Source organism: Osmia lignaria, chromosome 9 (genome assembly GCF_051020975.1).
Source record: "Osmia lignaria lignaria isolate PbOS001 chromosome 9, iyOsmLign1, whole genome shotgun sequence".
NCBI classification, from domain to species: Eukaryota; Metazoa; Arthropoda; class Insecta; order Hymenoptera; family Megachilidae; genus Osmia; species Osmia lignaria.
The window spans coordinates 11770486-11781501 of record NC_135040.1 but is presented as its reverse complement, the minus strand read 5'-3'; the positions used below and the strand labels follow the sequence as shown (position 1 = coordinate 11781501).

Genomic DNA, 11016 nt, shown 5'->3' with positions numbered 1-11016 from the left:
TCCAGGGAAGATAGGATTACATTACTTTTTATTAAAATTCATTTTACAAGTCGAGAATCAAAATCGTGGTAGGTTTACCTGTAGATCTCAGTCGGCAAAAATTTTTGGGAATACTCTGTGCTGACCACGTGGTTCCTAGTCATGTCCCTTGGCCTCGCCACGTCGATGGCGTCGATGAATCTAAATCCAACAGAATGTCCATGTAATAATTTTACCTTGCCTATAAGTAGATAGATAAATAGACACACGTATACAGAGTGAGTTGCTTAAAATTAGAATTCAACGTTTCGTTTTTGATTTGAATAGTGAAATTAAAAAATCAAGGATAATATCACAATTTAAATTAAAATATTGTATGTAATCGTAGATGAATGGATCGCGAAAGATGTTTGTTAATGGACCATTTTCGAAACGAATTTTCCAGCGATTTTCAGTTGCCAGGTAAATACATCAAACTCTATTCTTAGGCGACACACCCTGTACAAATGACTCGGTCCGCGCTACATTCTTTCCCTGGCTTTTCCTAATTCCCAGCAATTTCCTCGACCAGAACAAATCGCCCTGCTGCACTGTCGAGCTGTCGGCATCGTGGACGATTTATCGTTCGCTACGCGTTTTTCGATACAGTCGCCACGAGTCGATCGAGAATTCGTCGTTCAACTGGCATGCCATGCTTCCGAGCACATGAAAAATGTGGGCAGATCGATGTATACGATTACGAAAACACGATCTCAAAACGGAGAGAGAATGTTAGAGAGTTAAATTAAAAAAAAAAAAGGTGTAGTTGCATATATGCAGACGTACTAAACTACCAAGCAAAAGCAGCTAGTCTATTATTACTTTTATCCTTTCTATACTGTCATCGTCGATCCCCCTGCAGATCACGATCATTGTTGTTGATTCTGTATTTTAAGTGAATATTATTTTATAATTTTTACCATTTGAAAAATAATTTCATTTTGATTTAATAAATTTTAAATATCTGATAAATTAAATGAACAGGTCTAATGAACAGAAAAATTGAAATTATAAGTTTATAGTAATCTGTCAGAAATAGATTTAAAATGAATAAGTATTTTATGATTTAAGGAAATAATTTTTGGATACTTGGATAATAATTCTCTCTGCTCAGAATCGAACAAAACTGACCCTAATCAGCCTCACGAGGACGACCATACCCTCTCTGTCAGCAGTGCACGTATTTATCGACATTTCTACGTTCATAACAATAACACTTTCGTGAAACGACCGATAACAAAGCACTGACTCGTCGATTTTTGCGTGCACCCCAAGACAGTCATCAAAGCGACGTAGGAACCTTTCTTCCAATACCTACAGGAGAAAATGACCACGTCGAATATAAATTATCCTAATTCAATATATCTTTAAATTACCGAAATAAATTTTAAAAATATGACTATCGGTGTGATAAAAATTTCTTAGGCACACCTGAAGAAATTGCGATAGTTGACTAAGCGAGTTTTTCCTTCGAACCAGTCTAATACGATTTCATTCGCGGAATGTACTTACTGGGTCACGAAGACTTGGCAACGGAACTGATTTCAGCTGCCAAATATCCCGAAAAATTCACGCTTGTTTATTCACCAGCTGGTGTCACTTCTGGGCAGAGTTTGCCATTTAAAATGAACCGAGACGAAAGGGTTGCGTAACATATGGTACAAGCGTAACATCTGCTTCGTGGATACGGTACAGTACGATTGTAAAATCGGCGAAACGTGAAAATACATGAAATTCAAGTCCTCAAACATGAATTTCAAAAATATAATTTACTCTAACAGGAAATAAGGATCTCAACAAGACGCTACTATTTCTGAGGCGTTGGGATTCATTTTGGTTTATATATTCTCTTCTTATAAGACTTAATGTGACCAGGATTTGTCAGCAGATTTTCTCGAGCAAAGTTCTCGAATCGCACCCTCTGGACCATGGAACTTAATTTATGGCACGGTCTTCCTGAGCAAGGGACATATTTTTCACATTTTCGTGGGCGTTGTACAGGATCGATCAAAATGGGCTTCCCTAGGGAAAATGACTTTTCCAAAATTTATTTCAGTAATTTGAAAATATACCAGTTTCATTTTCTGTCATAAAATTGTATCAGACTTTATGTATCTCAAAATCGGTCGTCGATAAATGTGAATATCATTCATTTATTATCAAGAATATTAACGAAGAATTTATATAAATATTTTCATTAAATTCTAAGCTTTAAATTGATATATCATAAGTGGTATTTTATGAAACTTTTATGTCATCAAATTATGTCAGATTAACTATGTTTCAAAATTTATCATTTGATATGCAATATCTTGTTATCAGTTAATGTTAATAATTGTTCGGTTAAAAATGTTAAAAAATTGATTGAACGAGGTATTTTATTATGGTTCATACGTCGCTGAGGATTCTTACGTGTGGTGGGTGTTGCGGACTTACGAATCGAAGTATGGCGGTAGCGGATGCGGAGCTTCCACCGCCAATGACTCCGGTTGTGAATGGCGGTCCGAGCTTTGAAAGCATCCTCGCCACCAGCCGAGACTTCCGGTTTTCCTCCTTTAAAAAAGCCGACGTGGATATGTGCCTGGCTTATCTTCCACCATCGTTCCGTCATCAAACAATCTCATCTTTTTTTCCGACAATACCTCTCGACACGAGACCTCGTTTTTCTTATTACACACCTTCTACCTTAACTTTGATTTTACTTGTTTCATATTCCAGGAGGATATAAAATACTCCCGAGAACCTTTCTCAACGGCGAAAAGATATTTGAAAAGTTGTGAATTAAGGACACGAGTTACACTGAATGAAAATATGAGACCTTTTACGAAACGAGTTTTTGTTCATAGAAATTTAAGGACGAGAAAAAAATTAGAAAATATGATTTTAATAATTTTGGTAATTTAAAATAAGAAATTAAAAGTGGTATTTTCTAAATAAAAATTCCAAGTACCATCGAAATTTAATTAATATTTTGAATTAATGTCATTAACTTTTTAATTATTTCAAAAATGAAATTGTTTAATTACAACGAAAAATTAAATTTTGTTACTTTTCATAAGTATTAATGTAAATTCAATGCAGTTGAAATGTTAAACAATAAAAATCAGAGTTCATTAAAAATCATCAAAACTTTATTTTTTCTCAAATATCACGAAATTTGAACCCCTATTTCCGGGAAGTTCGATTAAACTTCGCTCGTGATTGGTCCAAACAATGTATTCTCCACAAACGGCCTCGGGTTTATTCCAGGCTAAAAGTTTTTAAAAGAAACTTTCTCAGCCGTGAACAGCGTAAGTTCGCCGAGATTTCGTGTCGTTGAGAAGTTCTACTTTTCTACCAGCAGCGTATATTTTTCCTTTTCTGCACGTTACGTTTCTTTCCCTCTTTCAATTCCACGGCGTAACTTCTTAATATAAACGAAAATTCGAAGCCAATTCACTGTGAAACAGTCTCGTACGTGATGCAGCGATAATACACTATCGATCGTGGCTTTGAGACCATCTACCTTGGTCGTGTCAATTTTTCTACCTGGTAAATATTCTTGAATTTCAAGGTATTCGAGTAAAGATTCTCGGATAAAATCGGAGAACGAAAAATCTAATTACTTCGCAGATTTCGAACGATGCTTTTACGAATTGAAGGATTTCAATATTGAATTTTTGTGAATCTTAATTAGTCTCCTTCAAGTAGAACGAACTGAAAATTTTTCTATGCTATGCAATTTAATTTTAATTAATTTCAAGGTAGAATTTCAGCGCTGGTAATGATTTCTATTAAAGAAATCTAAAATAATTCTAATTACTAATTACTATTGACCTACATCTACATTCATCAAACGTAACGAAGAAATAAGAATAAATATTACTACAGTTTCAAATTTTTCAAATTAATAATAAAAGCCAATATATTAAACAATAATTAATTAAAATTCATCTAATGAACTAACATAATAAAAAGCTACAAAATAAAGAAAATTCTATAAAATCTATGATGCTTGTTTAACAACTTCAACTCATCACACAGGATAGTCTCGAACTCACGATCGCCAGTGTGCATAAAGAACGACGGAAATAGATAAGAATATAACCAGAAATGAACGATACGTTCGTGCCGTTATCACGATATTAATGTATACATTTCGCAACTGTGTATACAAACGTATATGTATACACAGGTATGTACACTACCGCTTCAAAATTCTTGGGACACTGTTGTGTTTAACAAAATTCTGAAATTTTACTGCAAACAGCATTCATGATAGTCATTAAAAGCACGACAATGAGAGGATCTTTTGTGCAGAATAATAACTCTTCATATACGTGGGGAAAGTGTGTTAAACTTGTTTAGAGCAACTACAATGCAATTATAATTTTGTGGAAAAATTGTGAATAATGAATTAGAGAAATAATTGTTAAAAACGTGAAACACATCCATGAACACAGTTTCATTATAAAAAATACTAATTTTAAATAGCCTTTCCATCAGTTTTTTAAAAAGAAAAAAATGGCACTTTTGAAAAGATTCTTAATAATTAAAAAGATTCTTAATTAGTAAAGCATGATTAACAGAGGTGCCAAAATAAAATATATCAGAATAATCATTCAAAGTTTTCCATTGTTTTCTCTAGTTTTCTAACGAAAATTGTAATTATGTAAAATTGCATTGAGTTGCAATTTTGGTAAAGGGATAATCACCTACAAAAAAGTTTGAAGTAATATATCATACAATAAATCAAAAATGTCTTCTAGAAAAATAAAAGAAATATGATACCTGTTAAAAAAATGGCAAACAACAAAATACTTTTCTTTATAACCCTGAAGGATATTCCCCAATTTTCCAGTACTTCGCGTGAAATGTACCGTGTCCCAAGACTTTCCAGCGGCAGTGTGTATCTGTAGATAGGTGTGCATGCTGTGCGAGCCAGGCTCCAAGTGACGTCAGAAAAGTAGGTCAGGATTTAAGCTCGATTCGCACGTTCTATCGTGAAATTACGGGGAACCGTGGCTTTAATTAATCGACCAGTTAATTGTCCAACGAAGAAAATTCTCCGCGAAATCGAGTTTAAATCCTTGAAAAATCGAACGAAGGACAAGGTGAAATAACTATGCAGTGACATGCGTAAGTCTCTCTTTACGGGTCCATTTCCGCTTTCGTTAAGTGTCTCCGTGATTGGAGAAAATTTTATCGTTCGGAAAGGAACAAGGAATTTGACGAGGATACAAGCTGCGAGATATTTTCTTTCGGAAGCGAACGATACTCGAAGAAAAGCGAAAGAAGTATAAAGGAATATATTGGCTGGAAACAAGGATGGCACGTCCTTCGTTTGTAAATGTTATATGTAGTAGTTCTTTTTAAAAAATCATTCGAATATTTAACTGTTCAAGTTTTCTTTCGTTGTTTTCGATGATCGAAAGGATCTCGAAGATTCAATATTATAATACGAATTTTATTAGCCATGTTCTGAATAAATTTGAAAATTTTTCTTTGAGATCCTCTCGAATATAAGTTCGGGAGTCTCAAATGTGTCGAATATAATACTCTCGGTTATGGAGAATCAATGAGTTGAATTAAGTTTTTACTTACTTGGCGTGGCTAGGTTTTATCCCATGAGCCTCGAGATCCTTTTCCAGTTGCCTTATCCTGATCCTCGCCATGTCTAACTCGTGCTTCACCTTCCATAAATGGGTGTCACAGATGGGGTCCCTGCATCTGTGGTACCTTAGAATATCTTGTGCCTCGTAAACTGCCCCACGGAATGTCAGCGATTTTCCCATACTCTTTAAAAAGAGTATTCAATCCATTGAAAATTATTTAATTTCAACTTGAAAAAAGTTCATAATCATGGATCTTGTAATTAAATTCTTTTTTAATTAGGCACTATTAAATTTGAAAAAATAGTAAACGATATAGCGGTGTTACAAGTGCAGGTATTTTCTGTTGAAAAATACCGTTCATATCAGGCGATATGTAAACGTCAGCCATAAAAATTTCAACATACGAGCGTTTGGCTTTTCCGATGATCAATATTCTTCGGATAAGATGGATTATGCAGGCTGGAAGCAAACTTACCAAGCTGAAAAGTGCGCAACATCCGCCACCATCGCTTCGCGCCAAATGCTGCCTGACATATTTGAAATACAGATGCTCGAGAAGTAGAAAAGCCGCGGCCAGAAGGATACCCATCATCAATAAGAGAAACGCGGATAAAAACTGTTCCAGTGCCAAGGGGTCGCTGCTCTTTTGCACCTCTTTGCCCGGCTTGCAGGTACCCGTCATCCAGTACCTCCTGAGACGTTCAAGATCCCCTGGAATTTTAATATTCTCCTTTTAATAAAAAGAAAAAAAAAATATTATACCACTGTGAATAAAATTGCAACGACACTTAACACTGAGAAAATTTAATTTTTTATTTTGACAAATATTTTCCTGATAAATCAATTTCTTGAATATAAAGAGTACGGGAAGTTAATATTTAAAGAAATATTATTTCTTATTCGTAGAAAATCCTTTTCTTCTAGCTGTGCATTTTTGATCACTTATTCTACGAGAATTTTCTTCATTTAAAATTCTTTATTTAATTTTAGTAAAATGATAGATATAAATGTACCGTTATCTCTGTAGTCCAACAGACGTTTGTTGAACATCTGCAAATATTTGGAATTCCTGGAGAATGCCAAACCATATCCAGTCATAGCGTACCAGGATCCTACGGTCAGTAATCGACAGTCCTCGTCCTGCGCAACCAAATAATCCAAAACCGTTCCATCGTAGATAAAGGCGTCCATTTCTCTGTTACAGAGGAAACGACGCTGCTGAGAAAATTGAGATGAAGACGAAGAAAGTTCAAGAGGAATCGTTCAATCGAACGAATCGTTCATTCCAACTTTTCGAACTCTCTTCTGTTCTAGTTTCTTCTGAGAGAATACAAGTTTCTGGTCTTGTATTGGTTTGTTTGACGTTCCTTTGAGAAGTTTTGCAAAGATGTTTCTTAGATTCGAATATGAAAAAATGAATAATATATATTTTCCTATTATATTTGTTATAAATTTGTATTTTTAATTGAACGAATGTAGAGATAAAAGAATTTTCAAAAAGCTTTTCTGATAAAAGTTACACTCCGTTTCAATCATATTTTCTAATATTTCAAACGTTGTTTCATGAATGGTTATTTCAATAACCTTTTCAATCGATGAATCAATATCACTTATTTCATTGGAACATACGTGATTATACTATTTTTATGTATGAAAATAAAAAGATACTACATGAATCAAGGGAAGGGGCCTCTTTCTAGGCTTTTCATGTATTATGTAAAAAAATATTGAATAAAACATTTTTTCATTGTTGCCGTGTCCTTTAATTTCAATTTTTGATAAGGGTCTTCCAAAATTTGAAAACCTCAGGGCACCAGAAATCTTAACCCGGTCCTGTATATGTATGCATCTAATAATAATAATAATAATAATAATAATATTTTCAAGCTGTCGAATTTTCCTTGCAAGTAGAATGTACCCTACTGATGATATTGATCTTGGAAGACTGCCATTGTCTTCATCGTTCACAAGAAATTACCATTATCTCAAACTAAATAGCAAACACTAATTAAGCAGAGAATGCAATTATCTTATTGCTATCTAGCAATAATCGTAACGAAAACAGAGGAAACTAGGTGGTAGATTAACGAGAGGTCCAACAGTTCTGTTCAGAAACTTCGATAACGAACCGTGTACGTATCGTCGCCTGTTAATGCATTAAGCATCGAGATATTCAAATTACTGCAGAATAGCTGAGAAATTTCTGTAACTGACATCGTCGGTGTTTCTCTGCTTACCCACTGATAACCGCCTCGATCCCTTCGGCGACGCTGCTCTTGTTGAACTTCTTCATGTACGCGTGCATCTCTTTAAAGTACTTGGCGAGTGTGCTGTCCGTGTGACTCCAGGGTATGGTACCAAATTTGAACATGGGTTTATGGGACCATGGCTTCGCCAAACGGTGATCGTCCACCCCTGTGAACTCGTGGAACTCCTCCCTCGTGATCATGAAGGCGGCCAGGTTGGCAGTGTAAATGGCGAGGAACACCACGGCGAACAACGCCCACACGTTCGTCATGAATCTGAATTAAACATGGGTGAATTTATGTCAAGGGATGCTTCTGGAAATTAAGCTCTAAACTCAGACATTTGAATCTTGAATTTCTGCGAAATATCAATCTTTACTGGGAAGTTCCCAATCTGCAACTTTTAACACATTTGAATAATCAAAGAAAACCATTAGAAATATTTTTATTTGATACTTGAAACTATGGATCATAGAAATACTGAAATATTCTAAAAATATTTAATAAGACTTTTAAAAAATAAAAATATTATCTAATGGAATTTTCAATGGTGTTTGCTTGGCAGTTAACGTGTTAGAAAAGTTAAGTACCATCTTCTCAAATTTTAATAGCTAACAATTCAAATTTCGTTTGAAACTTTACTTAATTTTCATTTTCTAAATGTTAGACTTATTTTAGAAACGTCTATTATTTGATTATATATCAAATTTTGATAGTTCCTCATGTATATCACAAATTACCTGATTCTATCATTAAAGGTTTAATAGAAGGAGATCCTTTTCAGGCTCTAAATGTAACACTTTGGAAGTCATACAAGGAAATTATCATCGAAGAACGTTTCGCGACGAGTATAAAATGGCAAAGAAGACAGAAACGCTTGATAAAGAATGAAAATGTAGGCAAACGGATTTCCCAGAGATAAACGCGCCTGGTGAGTATTCAATAACCCTTTGATCCTCCTTTCATCGCACTTGAACGAAGAAAAAACACGTTAATCAGACTCTTTCTCCCTGTTCTGTAAACGCGTCACTGCAAATATAATTCACGGCAAAGATTTTAATTCGAATAGAAATTGTTTTACCAACCTGGCTGTGAATCCCCTGGGAGAATCGATATGGACGGCTGCCTGAAATAATACTGCCCAGACCAACCAATAAGTACGACAGAAAGAGAATCGATGGTTGGGCGATGGATTTTTCTGTAACCAACGAAAAAACCAGCCTCGTTTTCATCCATTTATGATCGTGCTCGTGGACAGCGTTGCGATAATAATGCAATAATAATAAAACGTTTCCTTCTCTAACAGGGATAGGATACATGCGAAGATACATCTATACGGTGTTGAACGAGCTCAAAGGGATGAGAAAAGAAAATCTAGAAGAAAAATGGTGGAACTTGAAGGATACTTCTTGTTTTATTAAAATTTCACCGACAAGGAGGGGTACTGAAGTTTAGATGAAATATAAATTTAATAAAGTGTATATTACTCCGGTGAGATTCCTAATTACACGGTTCATTCACAGAGCAAACTGTGTGAATCTTAACAGTATTTTCAAATGACAGTAATTAACAGCAACTTTAATAGAATTTAAGGGACTTTGATTCTACGTTGAAGAAAAAAGAAAATTGTTCCTGGAAGCATGCATATCTGTGCAACAAAATATTGTATAAATAAATCATGCACACAATTTCTATTTAAAATTAAAAAATAATCAGGGTGCAAAATTAATTATCTCATAATTAATCTCTTTTCTTTTCAATTTCAGTATCACAGGGTGCAGTGTCACTGAAAATAACGACATCGTTCGGTGAGTAATAATATTTTATGGGGAAATTTGTGCTGTGAGGGTGAGAAAGTATACACAGCTCTAATAAGAAGCGAAATTAATAGTACCAGTATCTGAGCAGCGCCTGAAGGGTTTACCTTCATGTTGAAACCGGAAGGCGACAACCACTCGAACAGCAATATCATGATTGTGGCTGCGTGGATAGCCACAATGCCAACCAACATCCAAGATGCGGTGTCAAATGGTTCTGAAAATAATCACTGAATTGTTCTACTCCCATTTTCAAGTAGAATAATAATACTTTCAACCTGCTTCTGAATAAGGAAGAATTAAATTGTCGAAAGCACTGTTAAAAATACATGGTTTCCATTTCATCTTAAAATCAAAATTATAATAATTCTTATAATTACGGTAATAATTGCGATTAAAATTAATCAAAGCTGAAAGTTTCGATACGAAGCAAAATTAATATTTAAGTGCTTACCAAGAAAGGCAGTAGGAGATATTATACCAGTCCTCTTTGCCACCACTATAGCAATTCCAGTTTCCATGTACGGCACTGTAAAGTCAACGACGGCTTCCCGTTCCGAATTAATCATCAGGGACGTCATCACCATGTCCGTCTTCCGGTTCACGAGGTCCGCAATCAGCCCGTTCCACTTACCGTTCTAAGGGCAAACGAACGTGCCATTAAATTTTATGTTTCGTTTGATCGCTTCAATCTGTATCGTGTAACTACACCATAAGGTGTCGTAAGGGGTGATCGTAGATTGTAGAACCTTCGAAAGCACCATTTACAGAAGTACTTAAAATAAGAAAACTATGGACAGGAAGAAATCTATCTAGATTCGAATAAAAGGAAATTTGTTCGAGCTTACTTCAAGCGTGCCCCATTTGCCATCTTCCACCCTGACGAGCTCGTAAGTGAAGCCTATCTCTTCGGAGAACTTTTGAAGAAGGTCGATGCAGAAACCACTGCAGCATTGATAAAAGCTCTCGTTCTTCTGCGCCGATTGGATGTCCACCCTGAAAAACGACAACCACTGGGTAACATCGTGGTTCGTTTTCTCCAGAGAACGTTTTATTACATCGCTTCGACACTTGAGGGGAGGAAAGGGTCGTTTCTCGATCATCCCCCGAGCGAAATTCTTCTCGAGAAATTACGTGTACGATAGCTGGGAACTATCTTGTTCTCGTGATTAGAGATTCGGATAGCTTATCTTACAAATTGCTCCCAAGGGATCGACACTAATTCAAATATTTTTATATTATCCATAGGGTGGTTAATTTTGATAAATTAATTAAATAGTATCCTTCTTTTCAATTTTGCAACATTTCAACTCCCTATCGAGATCTTCGATCATCTTTGTC

The 11016-nt window shown here is 35.2% G+C and overlaps 1 protein-coding gene across 6 annotated transcripts in view; it reads right to left on the bottom strand.

Moving 5' to 3' along the window:
* Nmdar2 (glutamate ionotropic receptor NMDA type subunit 2) overlaps positions 1-11016 on the bottom strand; it is a 179111-nt gene that overhangs the window by 6336 nt on the left and 161759 nt on the right. For 3 of the 6 annotated variants that reach the window (XM_034328851.2, XM_076690283.1, XM_034328860.2), the window contains 10 exons: positions 10524-10671; positions 10130-10313; positions 9753-9892; positions 8944-9056; positions 7850-8134; positions 6626-6807; positions 6088-6323; positions 5602-5795; positions 2455-2571; positions 79-180 (listed from right to left, as the gene is read on the bottom strand). In XM_034328851.2, the coding sequence (XP_034184742.1) occupies positions 79-180; positions 2455-2571; positions 5602-5795; positions 6088-6323; positions 6626-6807; positions 7850-8134; positions 8944-9056; positions 9753-9892; positions 10130-10313; positions 10524-10671 (1701 nt within the window). The remainder of the gene's footprint in view (positions 1-78; positions 181-2454; positions 2572-5601; positions 5796-6087; positions 6324-6625; positions 6808-7849; positions 8135-8943; positions 9057-9752; positions 9893-10129; positions 10314-10523; positions 10672-11016) is intronic. The other 3 variants (XM_034328870.2, XM_034328879.2, XM_034328889.2) reach the window with 3 other exon arrangements.